General features: G+C 40.2%; 1 protein-coding gene across 3 annotated transcripts in view; it reads left to right on the top strand.

Annotated features, from left to right (window-relative positions):
- kirrel1b (kirre like nephrin family adhesion molecule 1b) overlaps window positions 1-25,225 on the top strand; it is a 128,262-nt gene extending 103,037 nt beyond the window's left edge. For 2 of the 3 annotated variants that reach the window (XM_074688305.1, XM_074688306.1), the window contains exons 12-16: window positions 5,275-5,491; window positions 8,097-8,204; window positions 13,418-13,545; window positions 14,016-14,126; window positions 15,695-25,225. In XM_074688305.1, the coding sequence (XP_074544406.1) occupies window positions 5,275-5,491; window positions 8,097-8,204; window positions 13,418-13,545; window positions 14,016-14,126; window positions 15,695-16,336 (1,206 nt within the window). In that variant the 3' untranslated portion in view covers window positions 16,337-25,225. The remainder of the gene's footprint in view (window positions 1-5,274; window positions 5,492-8,096; window positions 8,205-13,417; window positions 13,546-14,015; window positions 14,127-15,694) is intronic. The other variant, XM_074688307.1, reaches the window with a different exon arrangement.
- Window positions 25,226-25,573: the final 348 nt, after the last annotated feature.

Raw genomic sequence — 25,573 nt, forward strand, 5'->3', positions numbered from 1 at the left:
GAGGCTGTATTAGGATTTATGCCAACTTTCTCAGCCCTGTTAATCACCGTCTGCCCTTCAAAGATGGTCTACAGCTGTGTCTCCAAACCTTTTTGTGACCTTTACAGCCAAATCTGTGTCTTCCACCTCTTGACGGTGAATTCTAACTGATGTGCTCGATGGGTTCATCCAAAGATAGATTTGTCCTTCTCTTATTACTTCAGCTGAAAAACTGAGAGTGATGAAGGAGGTCAGACTCAAGCTGCAACCTGAAAAATTTAAAAGAGGCCAATGTGGAAGTGCTCTTAACTGCAGTTCCTCAAGTGTCCACTGGAGGCTGAGTCCAAAAGCAGAGGAAACTCCACTAACACTAATGCAAAGAAGCTGATCTTTACGGGTGAAAATAAACATGTTAAGCAAAAATGAATAAAATAATAGGAATACAAAGCTGTGCTCTATTGATGCTGTACAAGGAGATGGACTAAGAGGACTTTTGACAAACTACAAAAAAAATAGGAACGTGTCTGATTCAGACAGGTTTATTACTTCTATAGGAGTGATTTCCTATATGGCCTACACTACCATCTCACATATGTACATAAACATTTACAAAATATCTGGTAACACTTTATTTGAAGGGGTATGAATAAGACTGACATGACACTGTCATACCCAGGACATGACATCCGTCATTAAGCTGAAAGGGGCTTCATCCATGCTTAAGAGTGTTATCATTAAGTGTCATTTGGTCTTTTTTTATCACCTTGAATGCAAAGTTGACATTGTTTGGGATGTCTTTGTCATGATAACTTGATATAAACATTTCATAACAGGCCTAAGTATCAAACTTTAGCTTATCTGTTAGCAGTACATTTACCAGTCATGTGCGGTTGGTGTTGAAATGGGCTGTCATTACGCCATTATAACAGTATCATACAAGTTTTCATTAACTTTAAGTAAGGTGGGACACTTTGGACAAGTCATTTGTAGGTCATGAAGTGCTGTTATTCAGGGAAATGATTGTAAATTAATATCTTAACAAAAGCAACAGCAACAAAGTCAAGAAAGACATTGACAGGTTCTTTTGTCTTGGTTAATGTCAGTTTTTCCTAATAAAGACACCCCACACAGCTTTGTATTAGAGGTGACATAATTGACCATGCATACGCCCTCAAATAAAGCGTTGCCAAATGTCTTTATTCTTTTGGTTAACAGTTCCAGCTAATCAAAATATATGGGTAAATGCATTTAACAATGGAGGAAAAAGTTAATGCTGAGCAGAATTAAGTACGCATTATTGTTGGTGCAACCCCTTGACACATTACAGGTTTCTCATGTAGTCATTTGTAAAAATCAATTGTTCCAACTGTGCTAGGCCAGTTAGAAATTTTCGATTGTAAAACCTGAACAAATAGAGGATCATTATCATGCATTGCATAAGCTTCTTACTTCATGGACAGTAGGGGATGTGTTTCAATCTAGGATCTAACTGTCAGGTATTGCTATTTGGACACACTGTACCTTTAAGATTCTATCAATGTGTTCATGAACAAAGCATCAAAAGTGCTCTGACTGGATATATTTGCTAAGTTTCCATCATGAAAACAAGAAGAGGGGCTGCAGTCATGTTATATTAAACATATCACAAAAAGTAACTCAGTCACCGTCAAAGGTTCAGAGCACAATCCTCGCCATATTGGTTTCCAGTGTAAATTGGACCAACCAGCCAAAACCATTCCAATCCACTGAAGCCTTTCCGAGTGGTCGCCATCTTTACTTGACAGAGAAGTGTTCAAAGCCGCTGACTGTAATAAAATATCCCCCTGAATGTGCCGTAACTGCAGCACTACCTACTGTTTTCATCCCTCCTTTTCTTTTTCTGTGTGTTGAGTAACAAAAGGAGGAGTTAGGCGTGTGATGTAAACCTCTGAAAAAGAAGGAAACACCAGAAATCTCATAAATCACAATTATGAGCTGGAAAATGGAAATAAATCCAGTAAGGAGGTTTGAATTGACGGCTGGAACGGTGGGAGCGAGTGTGAGGGTGAAACAGATTGAAACGAGAGGCAGAGAGATGGAGGGAGGGTAAAACTCTGTACCTTTCAGCGTCAATTATCCAATTGTGCAGCGCCGACATGACAGAAATCAGAGCTTTTAGAAGCTTCAGCCCCCTGCCGCAGTGGCAGAGAGCTCAGAGCGTATAATGTGATCTGACATTATAGTCCTGGCTTAATGCAGAGACACAAAGACTTATAAAATATGGAGTATGATGCTGTGTGTGTGTGAGTGTGTTGTATTCAAAAAAGCATGTGTGTTAAAAAGGAAGAAAAAGGGGCTGAAGAAGAAAGACAATGTAGGACAAAATTATTTAGAGAAAAATGATAAAGAAAGGAAAAGATGATTTCTTTTGAAAGACGTGGTCCACAGGGACAGAAAGGAAACATTACATAAGACCATTCAGGGTAAAAACTGAACAGATTTGGGTTTTTCTTCCCTCCCTCAGCCGCATTTGATCATATTCACCTTTTTATTTCTCAAAATCAGGTTAAAAGGTACATTAGCCTGACATATGGCTCTATCTATATTTGATACCATAATGCTCCATATTTAATACCCTCAAATTTCCACCTCAGCAGATCTAAAGTAGAGGAACCTGCTTGAGTTTTTATCGCTTATGTACTCTCTGCATCGCTGTGTGTGTGAGTTTTTTCATGCTTTCTTCAACACATCAGGAAAGAGTATGCTCTGTTTTGCCGAACATATATTCTTTAATCTTTCTGGACACCAGCCCATCTGTTCATTAGACGTGTGTCTGCAATGATGTTCGTGTGTGTTTGTCTGTGTGAGTCATTCCAGTTAATACAACATAAGATTAGATAAAAGGAAATTAGCATTATTGATCCCTGAGGGGAGATGGAGGGATTGCGGCTGATTTTGGATAAAAATCAAACAAATTTAAAAATAATGAAAGAAGTGTTTTTGTAGTGGTAACACAGAGCTCCTCTCACCTTGAAGTATCCAGCCTGCTGTGATGATTAGCAGCAGATTTATAGATTTACAAATGTTTCAGAGTACAGATGTAGAAAGCCTTTGATCTTAACTTAATCCTAATTTGACGTGGACCATCTTTTACATTTTAATGCACTCCTTTTAAGTGGCGGATCACACAGAGTCAGGTCCAGAGCATGTTTTGCATACAAAGTGTTCTCCAATGGCCTGTAACAAGTGATCCTGCACATTTCACAGGATGCTTCAGTACACCGAGAATTCAACACAAATATAAAACAAATTAAAGTCACGATGATTCAGAATCTGCAATAAGTGAAGCTAAACAGAGAGGTGGATAAAAAGCAGCAGAGTTTTGCAAAGATTAAAAAGTCTTTACCTGTGTGGTTGGTTTCACACACTCAGCATGGAGTCAGCTGTCAGACTCAGTAGTTAAAGTAGACTTGTCTTCACACAAGACCAAATCAATCCAATCCGATCCACTTCATTTATACAGCACATTTTAAAAACACAGTAAAAATCAAATAAGAACATCAATAAAACAAATAAAATAGAGGTAACACTTTACTATAGTGGTCCGCAAATTTCATCACACTTAGATAATACTTAGACAAAGTTTTTTCTTATTTATTTGAAATTAGCACATAACTTCTTTAAAACAATGTCCAAATTCATTGTCACAAGTCACAATTGGTAGGTTACTGTTTTGTCCTGTTTCTTTGAAATTTACTCCAAATTGCAAGGTAAGACGTAACAATTAGCAAATAATTTATTTGAAATTAAATCAAGTATTCCAACATTTCTGCTATTTCAACAGAAGCAGGTGATGAATAGCTGCTTAGTTCTTGAATAAAGAAGTTAGGTTCATTGTTTCCTCTGATAATTACCTTTGAAATGTTAAGTGAATAATTCAATTTCTCAGTAAGCAGTTGATAGTGAGCTTTTTGTTATTTAATTTCACCAAGTTCTTCAGTACCCAGTTTGTTGATATGCATAATTGAGATCACATGCAAAATGATATACCTTCATGATTAGGCCTATAATGTTTTACATGATACAACGTAAGGCTTCAGATCTGATAGTCACCAAGAGTAGGGTTGTAAATTGGCATTACCTGATTGTGAAAGACACTGTGAGGACAGGCGCACTGCAAAACAGAATCTGGCCAGAAGTTATGTGCTAATTTTCACCAAATGCTGATGAAGTTTCAGGCGCAATTTCAAAGAAATAAGAAAGAACTTTGTCTAATTATTACCTAAGTGCGATGAAATTTGCAAACCTCTAAAGTAAAGTGTTACTAAAATGAATTAAGATAGCACATAGAAACAAATAAGAGCCATAAAAACAAAGGAGTTAAGACCATAAAATACATAAAAGAACGGCAATCACACAACTTCCATGCTGAGTTAAAAGCCAAAAAATAAAAATCGTGATCTAAAAGTTGGTAGGGTGTGTGATGTTTTAGTTTCTAGTGGCAGATAGTTCCACAACTTGGGAGCTACCACCAAAAGAAGATGATCAGCAGACTACAGGGACTGCTAGGGAGTGTAAATATTTTGAAAGTCAGAGATTTACTGTGGTGGTGATCCATTTAAAGAAAAAAAAAACAATCAATAAAATTTTAAAATAGATTCTAAAATGAACAGGAAGCTAATGGAGGGACGCTAGAATTGGGGCGATGTGTTCATGCTTTCGTGCACCTGTTAAAAGACGAGCAGCTGCATTTTGAACTAACTGTAAGCGTGGAAGGGAAGCCTGAACTATATCAATGTAGAGAGCATTACAGCAGTCTAACCATGTAGAAATAAAAGCATGAATTACCCGCTCAAAATCGTTAAAAGATAAAACCAGTTTAATCTTGGATATAAGCGTTCTGTGATAAAAACTGGACTTAACAACTGAGTTTATTTGTTGATCCAATTTAAAATCACTGTCAACTTTTACACCAAGATTCAAATCTGTGGGTTTAAAATAGGGTAAAAGAGGGTCCAGGTCCCTGAGAGGGGCCTCCTGGGCTCTACTAGGGCCAAAAATGATCAGTTTGGTTATACTTAAGAGAGCTGCCATCATCTATTTTTTATTGGCAGGTAAATCTGAGGGTCGTCTGTGTACAGATGGTAAGATATCCCATGCTTTTTTAAAATTCAGGCCAAGTGGAAGGAGGTTGAGGGAGAAAATGATGGGACCAAGAACAGAACCTTGAGGAACTCCTCAGGTTAGGGGGTCACAAGAAGAGAAGCAGTCACCAACTTTCTAAGTTGAAGGATCCTCTCTCATCCTGTGTTCCAGGTTTGGGCCTGGAAGGAGAACGTGTGGGAGAAGGAGAAGGGCACCCTGATGGAGAGGTACACGGTGGAGCAGAGTAAACCTCCATCACAGGGTGGGGCCGTCCTCTCCACCCTCACCATCAACAACGTCATGGAGTCAGACTTCCACTCGCCTTACAACTGCACCGCCTGGAACTCGTTCGGACCTGGGACCATGATCATCACCCTGGAGGAGACAGGTACGATAAAGGGACAGAATACAGCATGTAAACATTAATGTGGAAAGTGAGGTTAGTCTTAAGTACCATTACACTGAGTCCAAGGTGTTTTCTATAAAGGTATGTTTCACAAGAGCTGGATTTCCAGATATCTCCTGTCCATTATGTCAGAAGTTACACATCACAAGAAGCTTTTTCTGATTTTCTTCTCTGGCCATGGACAGAAAAGCTTTCAAACCTTTAGGGGCCAGTCAGAAATCAAACAGTTTAAAAAAGATTGAGACATCTTTGCTGCATTTATACAGTAAAAAAAAAAAAATCTGTAGCCAGAAGAAGCAACCGAACGGTACCAAAATCTCTCATTTCATCTTTTGACACATTTTCATGAAGAAAAGGCAGCAGTAAAAACCCTTTAAAGGAGGTGTTTGTCATTTAGGCAACACAAGAGTGAAAAGAGTGGAAAATGAACATAAGCACATGGAAAAAGCCGCTAAGAGCAGGAGAGATGAAGACAAATTTTGTAACAGATGTTAAGAAAAGTACATTTTAGAATTTTACCTGAGTTCCAGAGAAAAACTTTAGGCTCCCTCAATACAAAGCAGTATGTTTTTGATCTCTTCAGATTTTGTATTGTACAAGTTTAAAGACCCTGTAAGGAATTGATAAGTGATCTTAAAATGGTCTCTTTTTCTCTTATGGTCATAATCTTCAATTTGAAATTTGCATTCCCAGCATCTGTGGTCAAATGTTTCCCACCAATCCAGTTACAGCTTAAAGACCCAAGGTCCCTAAGATGCCACTATGCCGGTTGGCAAAATTTGGCTGTGAGAAGCAAAATATGTCCTTTTTCTTGAAGAGAAGGATTTCTTGTATTGATTTTGTTGTACTGTCATACGCTGGAGCTAAACTGACGGAAAGAAAAATGACAGAAGAGCCAAAAAAAAGCTCAGCAAGAGAATGATAGAGCACGGGCTAAAACACGGTCTAAGCTGTTTGTGATCATTTCCATTCCAGCCCACATGCAGCAGTTATAAAAAAAAGTTATAAAGCGTGGTTTATGTTTGACGAGTCTGTGAGGTCCCTGCGGCTTCTTGCGGACAAATTATGGCATTTTAGAAGCCTTGCAAAATCCCGCTTTTCACACCTCTGAAAATTTCTAACTTCTGCATGGAGACACACGGACAAATGAGAGCTCCCTGTGTCCGAAAAACATAAACTCCTGGAATTTATTAAGGCTGTGAAGACGTGCTTTACTCGCGATTTGTTTCTAATACAATTTTTGGGTTGCTGATTCAATTTAAGTTGTGATATTAACAATTGTTTCTATTTTTAGTTTGTTTTTGTAACACCAGACCATGTGGTAAAGTTAAATGATGATGATAATGTCTACAGACTAATTCAGGAGTCATAATTCCCCATAAAATGCACATGACATGTGTCAGAGAGAAACATTTCACCCTCTGCTGGAGAAAAGTGGTAACTTTTTTCCAATCCAGTTTATAAACAAAGACTGAAATGAAGAATTGTTTGCCAAACAAAAAAACAGATATATCGATCTTCGATTTTTTTTCTCCCACTCCTAGCGCTTACATGATTCATCACACAGACATCACTGTGATAACTGTGCGATGAAAATTTCCTGATGTGCAATTGAAAACTCAGCAGAGTCTATTTTTCCTCTAGTTTAGCACTGTGGTAGACATGGGTTTGTGATGCACTGCCCCCTGCAGCTTGGGAAGGGACGCTGTACGAGGTGATAAAAAGTATAAAAGCCACTTGCGTTACATTTGTGCAGCCTTAAGAGTCACATCTTCATGGCAATGGTGATGGTGCTCATGGGAAACTGAGTCTTTATCCTGGAAAAACACTTCAGATTCTTGCTAAAGGTGTCACTGCAATCAACAGCAAACAGATAGTCCTCGCAGGGCCTTTAAACTCAGCTTTCCCATTCAGCTGAAGAGTCATCAGTGTGTATTTCAGTCTGTTTCATAAACACTGAATCTCTCCTCTGGAGCTTTAGAAATCACTCTGCAAAAGTTGCATTAGAAAAGAAAATGTGATCTCTTTGTTTCTCAGACCCAGTGCACTTTTTGTTAAGAACTCCACTCAGTGTCACTAATGTTACTCTAGGTACGATGCTCTCCTTTCTCTTACGATCTGCAGTGCCCTTGAGCAACACTGTTTCATGGTGGCTTCAGCTGGAGGACACACAGGATAGATAAGAGTGTTATGAGTCCATTCTGGCTCTCTACGCATTTTATTTTGAGAGTGCGCTGTGTCACATTACATTGAGAAAATGATTTCTTCATGCTCTGTCAGTCTTATCTGCCTCTTATTCTTTCAGCTGTCAGATTTCGCAGGCTTCAGAAAATCTACCAAAACATCTCAGAGAGAGAGAAAAGGAGGGAGAAAGAGGGCTTGGATTTGTCCTCACATGTGCACTGACAGCGTTTTTATCCGCCGTCTGACTCGCACGCCTTATCAACATAAGCAGGCCGCAGAGATCTAGCATAAAGCTTCTGTAGGACACAACAGGATTTGTGCTTAAACGATGCAGGTTTCTGTTACAGTGAGGCAGCAGCTGTCCCTCAACCCCTCGACCCTCTACTGCTTGTGTTTGTTTCAGATATTGTTCCAGTGGGAATTATCGCCGGTGGTACGGTGGGCTCCTCCATTCTGCTGCTTATGTTCCTGCTGGCACTCGCCTTCTTCCTTTACCGCCAACGCAAAGGCAGTGAGTGCACACAGTGGTTCTCTTGTGTATCTTTGTTTTGGCACACACACACTCACTCATATATATATATACATGCTGTTATGTGTCTATCACTCTTTCTTTCATCCACTCTTTCTATCTGTCACTCTTCCAGTCTGAAGAAAGGAACACACGCCAGCGTTATAGCTTTTTATTCAAATGAGATTAATGAATATTCATATAATATGGCAAACTGCCGTAAAACGCCTACTGCATGTTCCTCCTTTCATGCCACTGACATGCAATTGTATGATGATTTTGTAGCTAAATCGTGTTTATGTTCCGCTCCTGTTCAGAGATAAAGTACATAAATATCAGAGCAGGAAACAAGAGCATTCAGGGGTGAATAGTGTTTAAATGATGAATTCCTATATGTTATTTATACAGCCTGCGGCAATCCAATCAGCATTTATGAGCACAAACCAGAGAAGGGGAACATGTGGTGCCTTTAACTTGTTTCATTTTCAGCTGTTCCCATCCAAAGAGAGAATTGGGAAAGACAATGAAGGTGACTGGCAGAGTCCCCAGAGGGATTTTCGAGGGATGAGAGTGTATTTTCTGCTTTAAAGATGATAACGCCACAACAGAGGAGATATCATTTGGAAATAGAAACTCAAACAAACATTGTTGTGTCTCTAGATAAGCCGTCTTGCATTTGTTGCACGATGCAGCTCGAGACTACACAGACTTCAGTCTTGACTTTTAAGGTTTCCGCTTTTGGAAGATTGTAGCTTATGAAGACAAATATTGACAGCACTGTGCAAAGGATGTGTCATCCAAAATGAGCAGTGTATTTAAGGTTAAAGGAGGCAGTGTTTTTCACCCTGAAACATGCCTCTTTTATTGCCCCAGACTTCAAATGTTGCGTCTCTTACAGACGTCTGTATGACTAATTTAAGTGAAAGCCTTTTAATGAAATGACATTTAACTTGTTTAATCTCTACCTGTGCATATTTAACCTTGTGCTGTAGCAGCCTTTATGTTAATTTGACAGCACTCAATTCAGCCTTGTGTCACATTACAAGGTTAATAAGATTGCTGCCGTGACTTTTATGTAAAAGTGACTCTGGCTCTTATTCAAATATGAGACAAACATATAAATTTGCCAGCACATTGGGGTACAGTAAGAAGATTCAGGGTTAGAGGGGGTTTGAAATCCTGACACTTCATGCTTTTTCACATATCATTTTCGTTTTCTCTCATTATCAGAGGAAAAAATGAGAGAATTGAGACTCTTAGAAGAAGTTTTAGACACTTGGGGATCAGGTATTTTTTAAGTTTGCAATAAGAAGGATAAAATCAAAACAGTATGACTTTTTGATTTTGAGTCAAAAATGTCTTATCCTGACGTTCAAGGAAAATTGTCTGTTGCTACATTCCAACACAACATTAAAAGGAACAGTTTCAGTCAAGTAAGCAAGTATGTAATTTTTTTTAATAATATTTTTTTTACGTAAAAACAAAAAAAAGTGTGTCTTAAAACTCCATGGGCCAGTTGTTCAAGAATTTTATCCGGATCATTTTGATCCAAAATTGTAAATCCCATTTCTTGCTATGCATGATCAGGTAATTCTTCTTAGTTTTATACCGGTTTTTCAAAGCAACATCAGATTGGATTACTCTGGTCAGGATACACAGTTTTCAAGATTGCCAAATCTAGATTGTCAGTGCTCTAAATGGGACAACATATCATAATGTGGGCTATCAGCTCTGTAAAGAACAACAGGTGGGAGAGCCAACATGGGGGTCGTTGTAGGTGCCCCCATATCTGAGCCACAACAAATGAATAACATACATAAAAAAAAGTACCAAGTGGTTATTATGAAAGCGTCTGAAATGTTAAAAATAAATAAATAAATTTAAAAAAAAAAAAAAAAGAGGCTAAATGTCCAGTAGTGAGCAAAAAAATTTTTTAAAAAAAGTTCAGTGTCTTCTTCATCTGTAAAGAAGAACCCTGAACATTTTTTAAGCTCTGCTTTTAGAAGGTGGATCTAAAGTTTTTCTCTGGTTTGCTGCATTTTGCTCAGCTTGATTTGTTCCTCTGCCAGGAGTATCTGTGCTTCTGCTCTTTCAGTTTCTCTTTGTTTTAACTTTAATATACTGATTGCTTCATTGGTAGCCTAAATTAACTTTGTATACTTTATCACAGTAATGGTTAAACAAGTCAAGTGCAAAAAACAAAAGTATCAACACTAAATTCTACAATTGTTGTATTTTTAACCAAAAGTTTTTAACCAAAGTTTTACTATATTTTTTTATTAAAGTGAACAAAATCATACTAGAAAGTTCTGAGCGACACAAACTGAAGGTTTGATCCAGATTAAAACTAGGATTAGTTTACATGATTTAGGCCCCATTTACACAACAACGAATCAACAAAAATCTGCATCTACACGTAAAAAGGCAGAGGGACTGAAAACGCTGTAGTAAACATGCCAGGCCTGCAGGTGGTGCTATTATTGCCTTGTCCAGAAGCAGTTTCGGGGAGATCGCCACCGTAGTAGAGTTGAGCCGATCAGCTGGTGTATCGGGGAATACTAAGTGTAAAAGCGGAGCAACAGATGCAGATTTTGTATAAAGATAGTAAGCAGAAACAGCAGATTGAACAGCACAAGCACAACACGGAAGTTTGTGACGATCGTAACAACTGTACTGTTGTACTGTTCTCTGCGCTCGCGCGAGGCAGAGTGTGACATCAGCGTTTTCTTTGAAATCACCTGCTCACTGTTTACACGGCATCGATGTCTGCAGTGTTTCAGAAAAACCCCACTCTGGTGGCCGTTTTCAAAAGTTTGCGTTTCAGGTCGGCTAAAACACCGTTTCCGTGTAAACGCAAGGCTGAATCGCAACAAAACTTTTATGTTTCACCCTAAAACCATTGTCGTGTAAAAGGCCCCCTTATCCGGTTTTGAAATCTGTCCCTTATGAACAACCCGTTTTCAGGATTTAATCAAATCTGATGACCAAAATCCAATTGGATTACCTTTGAACAACTGGCCCCATGTGACACAATACTTACATTGTCATGCTACTGGACTAACTGGGCCTCAAACATAAAGGCAGAGCTGTGTGAGTCTATGGGGGTTTGGGATGGTGAAAGACTGAGTGATGGGACAAACTGTGTCTGAGTCCAAAATTACAAACTCATTCACCTTTCCTACTTGAAGAGTTTTCTGTAGAGGACTATCTAATGAGCGTTGGCACATTTAAAAATCCACTTGGACACCACTCGCTTGTCTCACTGGGCAGCGTTAATGACGTCTTTGCTGTCCTACAATTAAAATGTTGGCTTTACACCAGCTGGAAATCAATAACCAAGACGTGACTTTCAGAGATAACCGACTGTATTTTCATAACTGTTTGTTTTTCTTTGAAAATCAATCTCTGTGCCTTGACTTGTTTGTTTCATGCAAACTTGGAACAGACTGTGGTCCCATAGCTGCCATCACTGGAAGAATCAAACAGAGACTCCTTTACTCATAATAAAACAGCCTCTTGGTAAAACCCCACCAAGTAATAATTTTGCAGAATATTTCCAAACTGTAATCCAAGTTGTTTTGATCACAGATAACATCACTGAAAGCACTGGTTGCATGCAATTATTCGATCAATTTGAGGATGAACTCAGGCTGTGTCCACACATAGCTGGGTATCTGGGAAACCGTATCCATTTTATACATTTATGCCTGTCGTCCACATGAAACCGCAGCTTTATGTCACTAAAAACAATGTTTCCTGAAAACTCTGAAGAATTTGGAAAATTCCGGTTTCATGGTTTCGTGTAGATGCCAGGAAACAGAGTCACAGCTGAATGATGGGGGCTCATTCTGATTGGTTGGCACGGGTTTTACGTCTGGAAAACACTGCCAAATATGGGTTTAAAATACCTCGAGACGCACTTGCCTGCTGTGGGGCGAAAGTATTTTCAAAAAGAATGAGTGATGGGATATTCGTTTTTAAAAATACCCAGGTACATGATTTTTTTTTTCTAACTGAATTAAACACTGTTTCCACATACAAAAATGTTTCATGGTTAAGAGCTGTACAATCACGTTTTTCCTTGTTGCCAAGTTTACTTTGAAGTCTGGGTAAGTCTGCAAAAATTCAGACTCATGGAAGGTGTTTTAATTTAAGGTTATAAAGTCTGCACTTGGCGACCTCTTGGAGTTGGACAGCACCAAGCACTCCCACACTTATCAGAAATGCACCTTCAAGTCAGTGAGCCAGCGAGTGTGTGGATTGGGATTGGGCCAACAGGCAGCTTAAAAAAGGCAAAGTCTGGATTGGCAAAAGAAAGAGGGTCGGTGCAGAACGGTCACGAACCATAAACAACAAAACAAAGCACAAAGACAAGCTGACAAATGGGGAAATTAGATAGCAAGTCTTCCTCTACCTTTGCCAACAAGACAACAGCAGCCCATCTTTGGAAAATGTAGTTTGTTAAAAGCCATTTATAGTCTGAGAACTGTCTTACTCTGAGGCACTTTGTTTTTGTCCTATTAACAGAGCCAGAGGTGAACACAAACGCCTCACAGATTGAAAATGATGGAAAGATTGTCACTGAATTTCACAGAAAAGTGTTTTGGATTAAGATTACACATTGGACCTTAAAGTGATACTCCGGGATGGAACAAGTTGGGTCCTATCACAAGGTTTAGAGCAGAAATTACCCCTACAGCAGTGTTTTTGTGCAGCAGAAGCCCAGGGCGCTCACACCAAACACCGATATCAGATTTTTTTGGTGGGAGTCCGTTTATTTATGTTTTTGGTCAAGTAAAATATGGCCGCGTCTGAGTGCAGAGGAAACCAGCAGAGGAGCAGGGAGGGGGTCTTTGGTGTGTGGGCCCTGAGCTTCTGCTGCACAAAAACACTGCTGTAGGGGTAATTTCTGCCCTAAACCTTGTGATAGGACCCAACTTGTTCCATCCCGGAGTATCACTTTAATGTTTGGTGATAAAACTTAAATTTCTGCTTTAAAAAATCCAAATCTCATGACAGAAAGATGTTCCCAAAATTGTATTCCTCAACGTACCAGCTGCAATGTTGAAAAAAGTTGAGATGTATGGCAAAATATGAAGTCCAACAAACTTAAATAAGAAGATCAAATGTTGTTGTTTTACAATCTCCTCTCAAACAGGCTGATATCAAATTAACTGTTTACTGTCCTGACCCTAACCCCGAGGTTTCTCTTGCAGGCCGTCGAGGCGTCACTCTCGGTAAACCAGATATCAAGGTAGAGACAGTCAACAAAGAAACCCACAGCCTTGAGGAGGAGGCGGCCGACGTCTCCACAGCAACCCGCATGGTCAAGGCTATGTACTCCGTGAGTAGACACCCATATCTGAGTCACCCGAGGGCCGAGGAGAGGAGGAGGCGTACGGGTCAATGGCCTTAAATATTTAGAGGTCCCCACACAAAGGCCACAGAACATGGCAGGAGAGGAACACACACACACACTTTTATATTTTAGGTCCACAGACACAGAGTAACAAGGCCTGACCCAAAACAGACAAAAACATCCTTTACTCAGATCCTATCCCCGTCACACACACTTAAACACACACACACACACACACGTCTAAACACTACAGTTCAACCTTGGACATCTTGGAAAAAATGGACTCAATCCGATCCAAGATGCTTTTTCCAACGACTAATCGATTTTCGTCTTCCTCTCTCTTGGGATGAAAAACCTGAAACTCTGTTTTCCTCTCCCCTCCCTCTCTTCCTTTTCCTTTCCTTTTTCTCACCCTCCCTCTTTCCGTGTGTGTGTTTTGTTGTTTGATGGTTTAGTTTCTGCCCTCTGTTTCCCTCTCTCCCTCCACTCAGCCGTTCAAAGATGACATGGACCTGAAGCAGGATGTGCGGAGCGAGGGCGACACCAGGGAAGAGTACGAGCTCAAGGTAAGGCGGCTGGTTGTTGGTATCATCTCTCTGTCATGCATGGTGCACAAACATATCTCATACGCTTGTGGTCATCGCCAGCATGAAGTGCCAATTACCAGTTTCCACTTCCTCCTCAGGGTTGGTATGAGCACTTAGAGTTTAAACCCTGAGCCTGACAATAATAGAAAGGTGGACCAAGTGTCTTGTTTTCAAAAATCAAAACCATGGTCGAGGTGTTGTAAAACTGATCTTAGTGTGAATTCAGGCAGCCCAGCCCACAGAAGATCAGCTGCTCCTAACACCAACCTCATTAGCAACTGTATCTTTACCTCCACGTTCAAAAAGGGAAATGTGTGTTCTCTATAAACTGCTTTGGCTCTACTCTTGCTGCTCTCTCTGCAAACTGCTTTACAACCCAACTTCTCTTCAGCTCCTCTTTTTATTCCAACAATATATCTGACGCTGGTTTTATCAGTGTCACATGTACCGTCACTGATTTCCTGCTCTGTTGTGTACTCCTGGTGATCTTTGCTGCTGCTCTCCCTGCCTTTGCTTTTTATCTACGCACATAAAATAAGGGAAGTGTGCTCTCCAGTCCTCAGACTTTGGCATTTCTCATAAGCATGTGGAGGGGCCGGAAGCTCCCAGAACAGAGCTACCTAATAAAACTTATTGAACCATAACTAAATGTGAACTTTTTGCACTGGTCAGCAGGGGGCACTACTTGTGAAATAATGTGAAAACCTCCTGCTTTTTAGTTGGTTCAGCCTTTTTCGAATGACTTTATATCTCATTTGCTACTTTTTAATCTCATCATGATGTTAATTTTTAGGTTATAGTCCCATCTAGAGCAAAATATAAAAAAGGAAGGTGTGTGACTGATGTCTGTATGTCCATATGGCTAAGGTTAAGTCAAGAGGGGATGAGGAGGCACACGGGTCACTGACTACCTGCAAGGGTGAAGTTTCAGCTTCAGTGACTTGTCACAAGGCTGGTTAAAGTACCACCCATGTAGTCCAAATGTGGTTACCTCTGGTCACAAAGAACAAACAGGATGGCTTCAGTGCGGACACATGGAATAAAAACTCAGATTTACAAACCAACGGTCAGCGTTAGTTAACTGTAGCTGTTTACTATGAATACCCAGAGTCTGTGTTTCAGAGTTGGATGTCCAGGTAAGCTTTTTGTGTCCTAATATTTGAGATATTTGATGTTTATCATTGTGAGTGTACCATTGTGGTCAAAGTGTGCTCATACATATAATAAAAGCTACGTTTGTCATACACCCATGTAGTTTTGGCATAGCATGAACAGCAGCTCGCTAACATCTACATTTGCATCACAAACCATGCCAGCCTGTAATGTGATGAGGATAATCTGCACATATGACAGAATGATGCATTACTGAGAGATAAAGTAACATTGGATAACAAGAAATGAAGTGTTTCTTAATGATTGAATCCATTACAGGGTTATACAGACAGAAAAAGGGAACACACTGACATGCTGGGTGCTGTTTGGGTGTCACTTATTTTTTTCTCATGTAAAATTTAAATAAGACTAAAGTGATTTCTGTCTTTCATCAGGATCCAACCAACGGCTACTACAACGTCAGAGCCACCACCCACGATGAGGCACGCCCCCAGTCCCGAGCCATCCACTACCAGGGAGAGTTTCGCTCCCCAAACACAAACAGTGGTCCAACTGGTGCAACGTCCAGTGGACCTCCAACTGCCGCCAGTGGTGCTGTCCCCCCAAGCGGAGTCCCAGGGTCACGAGCAGGCTGCTATGACCCTCGTCCCCCTTCGAGGATGTCCCACTCTACTTACGCCCAATTTAACACCTTTACCAGGGTGGCACAGAGCCAGCAAGCACCCCCAAATCCAGCTCTACAGTCACCTGGAGATTACCCCGGAGACTGCGGCCTGCTGGACAGCAACCCTCAGCTGGCTTATGACAACTACGGATACCCGTCCCAGTATCCCACCTACCGCATGGGCTTTGCTCCGCCCATAGAGGAGGGACCGGCCTATGAGATGTACCCAACAGGACAGGGGACCGGACCAGGGCCAGGGCCAGGGCCAGGTCCAGGACCAGGTCCAGGGCCTGGACAACAGAGTCCTGAAGCAGGATTGGGGCAGTATGGAACCTCCACTCGCTTCTCTTATTCGTCTCCACCTTCTGACTATTCCCAAAGACACACGCAGCGGATGCAGACTCATGTTTGAGAAACACAAACACACACACTCTTTGACTTGCTTTTGGTGACAGCTGAACTTCAAAACTTCAAACACAAATTAATACAAAAAAAAAAAAGACTGACAAACCCGTTTCTTGTTTCGAAAGCATCCAGTGCATGGGATTCGGTTCATTCTCTGAACCACTGAAACACCTCAACGACCAACGCACAGCAGTTAGCAGCATCACTCAGCATCGTTCGCAGCAATACATGCATCACACGCAAAGCAACATTTACACACGTTTGCGAAAAACCTTCTGTTGTGCGCAGTGTTCATGCTCCAACTAAAGCAACAGCGAGAGCCACAATCAAGAGACAAAAGAAGAAGAAGAAGAGCACTTTGAAAGCAGGAGAAAAAGAAGAAGGAGAAGAGGAGCGCCAGGAGCAGAAGAAGCAGCAGAGGAACAGATTTTCCTTCCTGCAATTCTTATCTTGCTCTTGGATCATCTGCATCCCTGCATCACACACATTTTTACTCCCAAACCCATCTCTGTAAATATGTGCAAATGGAGATTTGGGTCGTATTGAATTTATTTCCTTGTACAAACCTAAACAGTTTGATGCAGTACAGTGACCCACAGCAAACCTTCCAATAGTCTAACACTTTTTGCAAATTCTGACTCAAAGATCCTGCAAAACCCACACACACACAGATCTTCAAAGACTTCTATGTTTATATGTATCGCAGCAACAGGGCAGCTTGGACAAAAACTTTATCTGGCACTTTTTGATCCTATTTTCTCACTGAAACCTGCCCATTGTTACAAGATCTATCTTGATTTAAGTGGGACAGAGTTTTGTAAAAGGGTGTAGTTAGTGACCGGAGTGCCAACGCTTATGTGCCAACGCACACAAACTATTAATGTGTGTCTTCTTTTGTAAAATTGGACGGGATGCTCGAGAAAGAGGTTTTGTACATGCCACAAATGGGAGCAAGCGGTAGCAAGTGTCTCTATATGCTTATTCTCCTCTTCATCTCCCATTTTTTTAATCATCATGATGCATTTCTTAACTGGACGTGTCACTCCAAGTCAATGCTGTGTGTATACAGTGTTTGTGAAACGAGGTGTGGGAGCGCTTTCTCATTCAGCAAACTTCTGCAATTTGTACAAAAAGATACCTCCCCTACCCTCAAGTGTCATTTGTTTCTCTCACTTGCACAGTAGAGTAGATTTTTTTCCATATTTATACCGAAGCGTATGAAGAAAAAAAACGGCATTCGAGACATTTTATAGTATTTTTATAAGGAGTTGTGGACCAAAGGTTCAGCATTTTGGGTGAAACTCACTTTTTATGTGTATGTGGAAACGTTCTGAGTTTCTTTAAAAAGCGATGGAGGGAGATTTCGAGGTAGATGCTGCGTAGACTTAAATTAGAAAATTTTGAAGAGCTTCTATCCAAAATGATGAATATCCATTAATCGCTTTGGTGGATATCTCTGTTTGGTGTGAAACTCTTTCAATGACTTCCAGTCTTCTGACTGGACTGCCTTTTAAGATGACGACATTCAAAAATGGATGGAAAAAAAAAAGCAGCTGCCGACTTTGAGCTGCGCTGAGAGCTTTGTGAAGCAAAGAGAAGGTTGAAGTGATGTCTAACATATCAAAATGAAGGTACAAATGGCTCTATCTAGCTCATATGGTACTTTGTACATTTCTATGTAAGTATGCTGGTCCGTTCAGTGCAACAGAAAATTTGGTGGCATTTTGTTGTCTGAGGTTTTTTCTTTAAATGGTGTACGCTTTGGTTTGTGTGATTCGCCTTTAACCGCATGGGTTCATAATTATCAGCTTTTAAAATGTTGCTTCTCTGCTCTGACTTCTGGATGCAGCTACTGTTCAAGTCCCGTGTTGTATAATTCTTCATCACCCCCATCGTGTAGCCTGGATTCTCGATGCTCGACTGGACAATTCATGATGTTAAAAACCTTATGTTTGCTCAGAAATTTACCACCAAGATGGATAGATGCTAAAATTGCCTGAAATTTATTGTGAGACATTTTTCAAAACCCAGTGATGGGCTATAGATGGCAAACATCAAACAGCTCCAAGTTGGAGATGTAAATGAAAATAGATGGACCCAAAATTGGTCTGGCATCAACTCTAACCCTATTCCTGATGAGCTTTAAAATTAAACCCTGAGTGGGCAGGTGCGCTCTGATATTAGTCAGTACCGCCAATTCCAGATTTCACCTTTTGGCACAGCAGGACTTCTTACCAGCTGCCAGTTCTTCATCCTGTCCTCTTATCTGTACAGATTCACTTGTGATTCATAACATCACCTCGACACCATGACCCACAGTGCACTATGCGGAGCCCACATCCTTTCATGGCATTACATGATGCTCACTTTCTGAGTTACCTCAAATAAAAGAGAACAACCAAGACTCTACAGCGTTTGAAGAAGAAAACCTGAGTCAAAAGAAGATGACCGCAGCTTCAGTCCTTAAAGCCCATGGCTTATGGTTTAAACAGTTTCCTCTTTTTATCTACTCCCCAGAAGTTGTCTCTACACCTACTTGAATATTTAATCATCATGTTTTTCGTTAAAATTTGAAGATATACATTGAAATCTCAACATCAGGTCAACAGTGTACTTTAAAATTGAATGGCCTCTCATTATCTTTAAAAAACAACTCTGGGTTGTGTTTGGAGCTCAGTATTGGATTAACATAGGCCTATTTAGTCTTTGGTAATGTAAAACATAGATACCCTTCAGAACTCAACAATGGATCAAGATTAAATACACAAACAAACATAGATATTGGTGCAAGAAAAAGTCAAGTTGAAGATGATTTCAGGATGGTTTTTAACACATATGAAAAACAAAAATCCATAAAAGACTCCTAATGTTTATTGAAAGGGGTTGTTGTTGGTTTCTAAGACAACAGCACGCCTGCAGTGGGAATTCAGAAGTGAGAAGATAGACCTGTGTTTTTCTCTGCTGAAAATTATTTCTGAAATTAATTTTGTAGTCATGGTGGACACAAGAGTCTAACTGTCAGACAGAAAAAGGACAGAAAAGCAGAAGAAAGCTAAACAGGAGCGTGATAGAGCACGGGCTACAGGCTAAAAGGGCTTACTGTTTGTGATAATGTTCATTCCAACCCGCAGTCAGCAGTTATTCTGCAGGGGTCTGTTCAAACTTGAGAGTCTATCAGTAAAATGAAGAGTGAGGTTACGCTAGCTCTGCTTGGTAGATGACTGACAGGAAATAGCTAACCAGGATTCACTTACGTCACACATAACCCACACGTCTCTCAGCACTAGACTGTCAGTAGCACTACATATAGACAGCTACTGAACTACTGCAAGAACTGACAGTTTGCTTGTTGACATGTTAGCCTAAGTGTAGCTAGCTAGCTATCTAGTTGCACTACATAAAGCAGGCTACTGACGTGCGGTACAAACTTACGTTTGCTTGTTGTCACATTTCAAACTGTACTGACAGATACCTTACCTCATAGCATTTTATCCGTTAAAAAGTTGTCTTGAACAAAGAAAATTTATTCCAAACAAACAAGTCTTGTGAAAAGTCACATTTTTGCAAAAGTGTGCGTGAGACTCTGGGCCAGATGGTGATGAGTCAGTCCATTTAAAACAAATCCTCCTCACAGCGTCTTTAAAAGTGTTCAAAAAATAAGATTTCTGTTTCTAAATCTCACCATTTCATAACCTAAAAATACTTCTAATTGGCCGAAAATTAATGAAACAAAAACTCTTAGTTTGGGCTTAATTTTCACAGGTTAGTTTTCCGGATTCCCATTTCTTCAAGAAAAACTTTGTCTCCTGTCACTTTCTCTAAATATTGCAGAACATTTCCCTGATAACATTTGTCCAAAGTAGCCAACGGTGCTGAAGGAAGCTCAGTGAAATATAGCTGCTGCTGTCTGCTGTAAAATCCCTCCAGTTGTTGAACTGATTCATGTGGGCACCCTGAGCTGTGTTAGGAAGAGTGCAGCGCTCAAATCACCGTTACACAACATTATGAGTTGATAAGCAGCAGCATCAATCTCTCCTTTATATTGAGCTTGGAATTATAACTCTGTCATGAATACAGCTGTTTTTCTGTTTTCATTTTTAAAGCATGTTAAATAATACATTTCTTAAACTAGTTTTGGCAGCCAACAAAAAGTGCTTCAACATTTTATTTTTACCATATCTCCAGGGCGAGTATTCTTTATTGGGTTGTCAGCGTAAAGCAGGACTTTATTCAACAAAGAGTCACTCACTTCTCTATCTGCCATACATTCATAGCAGTTAAAAATGATTGCAGATTAGACGGCGCTTCATAAAAGACTAGAGGCTGCAAAGTAGGCCAGAAATCTCAGCCCCTCCGCAGGTAATCATCAGGGTCTTTATATTTATCAGCCACACTATCAACCCCTCACAGATACAGTATATTATGGTAATTTTGTGCTATGGGGCAGTAAAAACAATATTTATGTCCCTTATTTTGAATAAACACTCTCAAAAAGGAAAGCCGAGCCATGCCAGCTCTGATTAGAAAATTAGATGGAGCCTTGTAGCTCCAAGGTCACTATATAAAGCATTTCAGTAGTTATAGAGAGAAGAACGGCAGCTGGAGCGCCCTTTTAAATTTATATGGTTATCACAGCCTCGGTACTGCATACTATTACCTCTTTACAACCTTTTTCCAGAGTTGTAGTCGTGCAGTATTTTACATGTGACTTGAAATGCCATCTTGTCCTTGAAGGAGGAAATTTGACGTCTAACCAAAAAACAGCAAGGCTGTCCAGACCCTTATTCAGTTACCTCTTTGGTATCTAAACCACTGGTAGTATAAAGGCCCATTTAAACTCCCTTTACAAACAAAATTATATCTGTCCCTTTCAAACTATGTTAGCGTCCCTGCTCACTTACTTTGATATGTCTTTTACGTTGGTTTTGCAGTTAACCAATACATCCACCAGGGGCAGCCCAGAGTCAAAAGCTTATGACAACAAAACTCAAAAACAAGCATTGCGACTGTGGAGGAGGTATTGCTAATGTACCGCTTGCATAAAAGACAAAAACAGAGTCAGCGTTGTAGGAGGGGGTGGTCGTTGAGGAAGTTAAATACATCGCGCAGGTTCCACCTTTGTTATTTCTTCTTCGCATCTCACTAAAGCTTTGTATTGGGTTGTAACGGCAACACTGCCCCCACGGTTTTCAGTGGTACTGCTCCGTTTTGTCCGTTACAGATGTGAAAGCTCCTGTGGGGAGTTTTTAGCTGAAACGTGTTGAAATTGACAGTAATGCTTTTGTATGAGCCAGAAAAAGCAAACCGGGCCATCAAAAACAAGACTTACCTTTCTGGTTTGTAATTCTTTACATCGGAAACCTGTGAGGGGGTAGGTGCCACACGACGACTTACAGCAAGTAAAAAAAAATTGGCTGTTTAGATACAACAGGCTGAGATTTGTTTCAGAAAACACACAAGAATCAGCAAAGAGATGAGGGTTACCACTTTGTCCACAGGGGGCGCCAAACTGGCACAAACAGGAAGTTCCACATGGGAGCTTTAAAATTCAGTTTATAAGCGGAAAAACATTGTGAAGTTTTGAAGGTAGCCTGTAATTGTTCTATCCACCAGATTGTAATTTCACGTCTTTTCTATCTTTCTTCCTGACAAAAGGTACCCACCAGAGTGAGCTTTTCTTTTCACATGAAGGACATCACGACATAGAAAACCTTTCTCTGTCTCAACAGTTAATAATTACGGAGCAGGTGTCACATCCCAGCTCTCATTAATATGTGTATGTTGGGGGGGTTGAGTTTGATTTTACAGAATATATAGTTACATGATCTCCAGCATCATCCTTGATGTTGTTTTATTTCTCCTTTCCTATCTAAAGGTCCTATTTTATTGATTTGTTGTGGTTTATCACAGAAAAAGACTGAACTGTGGAATGTGTTGGTTTGAACTTTATGTGCTCTATTTTATTTTAATTTGTGTGCATCCAATGGGAGGCTTTAATTGATCAACCCAGCTTAAAAAGGAGGGTATATGTATTTCTGCGGCCAAACACCTCCTCAGCCAGGCCACAAATAGCCAGAACTCTGAACTAGGCCAAACCAGGCTCGATCCAGGCCAGACCAGCAGCAAACTGCTCTGCTCCATGCTGTGCTGTGTTGTGCTAAGCGAGGCTCAGTGTCCATCATTTTTCTCTTTCGGAGAGTTCAGTGAGAGCAAAAAAAAAAAAAAACTGTGCAAAAATATTAACTGAGCAGACAAACAAATGCAGCAGCCATTGGTGTGTATTGTGTTATTAAGTGTCTGTGTGCTTGTTGTGGCTGGTTTAGCCCGAGTGTGTGTGGGTATGTGTACGTGGGCTGCACGCTTATGTCTCACACATGCTGTATGTATCCATCTGTGAACATGCATGTGTGTGTTAACGGCGTTTACAGCCTGTGAAACCATTTAATTCATACCATGAGAAACGTGTTGACGCTTGGGACCACTGACTGTGGAGCTTAGGGTTTAACTGACCAGGGTGGGATCGTCTGCTGGTATGATGGAGATTTCTCCTGAACACAGCTTTAAATTAGCATTCTGAAAACCTCACTGAAAAGTGAAATAACTCACAGATTATCCTCATTTTATTTTGCAGGTAATATTTTTTGTCTTTTTAACCTAAGAAAAAAAGATGATCAAAAAGTTTTGATTTTTTCTGTGATCCCAAAATTGTAGCGTTTATGCTGTCAGTGTTTTTCACTCAGAATTCAAACTGTATATCCATTCAAAACTGACAGCAAAAGCAGATGCAGGCATGTTCTGATTTCAAATTACTTTTCTTGTCTCTTTATGTTAACATTTGCTACATCTAGGGATTAAAAAATCATTTTTTGGCTATCTAGGCCACAAAGACAACAAATTACAGATTTCCCTCATTAAGGGTCGTGATTGTGGCAACTTTCTTGTGAGCTAATCGTCTTGTAGGATGGACTAGATAAGGTGAAAAGGGTTTGAGCAAAACTTGACAAATAGTTCAGTTTGATTAGCACCCAAGACTTGAAGACAAAGACTGGCCAGTGCTACCATGAAGTCATGCTGGATAAAAAGTCAGAAATAGTGTCATTAACCCTTTCTTTAAAGGGGGCTTTCACACCAACACCATTTGGTCCACAGTTTTGGGATTTCCCATGTGGTCAGAACCAAAATGATGGGCATGAAAGAAGACTATGGTCTGGTTCATGCCCAGTGTGAAAGCATTGTTTTAAAAGGTTCAGACCTGTATACCAATGACAGAGAATTATGACACTTCTACCGGAAAAAGAAAAACAATCACCAAAACAAAATGATCCGTGGAAACGCATAGGGAGAGGAGACGACAAAAATTCTCCGATAGCTGCTTGGTCGGACAGTTTTTAAGAGGCCAGCTGGAAAAGGCAAACAAGAATACTGAAACTTTCCACTTGTTCTCTAAGAGAATAAAAGAGAGAAGGTGCAAGAGGACAGGAGAATTTGGCAGCCAAGTGACCAATCATTGTAAACTACAGACATGCAAAGCACATAGTTGATGACGATATCACGTAGGTTTGTCACGTAAGGTCTGTTAGTCCATTTGCAATAATGACTGAATGTGAAACACTAACTGACCAAACCAAATATAATGTAACAAAAACACAGACCTTAGTCCGGACTTTTGGGCGTGAAAACACCCTTAGTCTTTCTGGTGGCCCCTAGTGGTGCAGAAACATGTTATTTTGAACCGAACGTCAACACATTTGGTGCCATTATAGGGCCTGTATCCACCAACAGCAGTCTGACGTACGGGCAGCTCCTGTGACCTCAACATCAGAGCATTTTTCACCAGCATCTACTGTTTTTTGGGGTGAAAATAGCTCACCCTAGTGGTGACTGTAAAGTCTGTTTTAAATTTATGCTTCACATTTGCTTTCATTTATTTGTATCTTCAAAAAAAGCTTAAATGAGTGCAGTTAGTTTCACTAGATATTGACAAAGTTGGTAACAGAAAGTCCATCCCTTGATTTTGATTAGTTGTTGTGGAGAAGCAAGGTTAATTACCAGTCTCTAAAGATGAACTGTTTAACTGAGAGTACTGTGAGTGCTTTAACCCTGATTGCTGAAAACAGTGAACTGCATAAGTTTGTCTGGAAAATAGAAACAAGCAAAAATACATAAGTTAACAAAAATCTGTCTGTGGACACAGGCCCTTGAGGAGTCTAATTCTAACACAGGTGCATCCTGGGTTTTTTATTATTTGTTGTGGGATTTTTACCATCTGACCTTTAAAGGCTCAAATTGATACTTAAGATAAGAAATGACCTCTACTATGTAGTTTTTAAAGAAAATTGACACGGTCATCAAAACACACTGTATCAGTCAAACCCTAACACAAAGCAGGACAGCTGGTTAGACAGACTGAAGGAGACATTAAGTGGCCTTAGGGCACGAGGAAGGAGACGAGCCAGTCCCCTCGTCCTTCCTCCAGCTGCTGAGCCTGTCTACTCGCTGAAACAGCTGCACCGGCAAGCAGGATTAACTGATGTTCAGCTTGGTGTCATTTAGCATATGTAGACAATGATAAGTACAGTGAGACGGATTCCATATTGCACCTGATGATGTCTGAAGTGAAGGTGTGCATGCAGGTGAAAGAGAGGGGTGTGTGTGTGTTCAGATGAGCAGATATCGTTCGAGTTATTTCAGTCTCTTTTAGCCATGGTGTGTGCTTCATTCATATTGGGTTTCTGTAATTTATTTCACCCCATTTATTCAAGAAAAAACTGTACAAAACGTTCAAGATATAATTAAAATGCTTCTTTATTTTCATGTTACTCTGTTTGAATTCTGTTTTTCTCTTTCAAAATGTATGTAATTATTTTTCCACAGTATTACAGAAAATAAAAGAAGACACAGCTTTCATAAAAACATCAGGTCAGTCTCTTTTATTTGGCTTTCCTTTTTTCTATTTTAAAGCCCATTTGCAGGATTCACGTTTATCTGCAGACACAGGAATGGACAGCTCTTCACAAATGCAGTGACTGAAATATGCAGCGAAAAAAGAAATCTGGGTGGTTGCAGGGTTGTTGTGCATGTGAGCTTCTGCAGGTCTCTTTCTGAAATTGTTGTCAGCACATTTTCCAAAGCGTGGCTCCAGGTTTCATCTGCTCTTACTTTAAGTTTATTTATGTCTGCTCCTGCTATGACAGTTCCTCATGTGGAGCAGCTGAAGCTGAGAGGAGTGTGTGCAGCACTTGAG

The sequence above is a fragment of the Halichoeres trimaculatus genome, unplaced genomic scaffold (assembly GCF_033239565.1).
Source record: "Halichoeres trimaculatus isolate MK-OKI-2021-1 unplaced genomic scaffold, fHalTri1.1 fHalTri1_scaffold_15, whole genome shotgun sequence".
In the NCBI taxonomy this organism is placed as follows: Eukaryota; Metazoa; Chordata; class Actinopteri; order Labriformes; family Labridae; genus Halichoeres; species Halichoeres trimaculatus.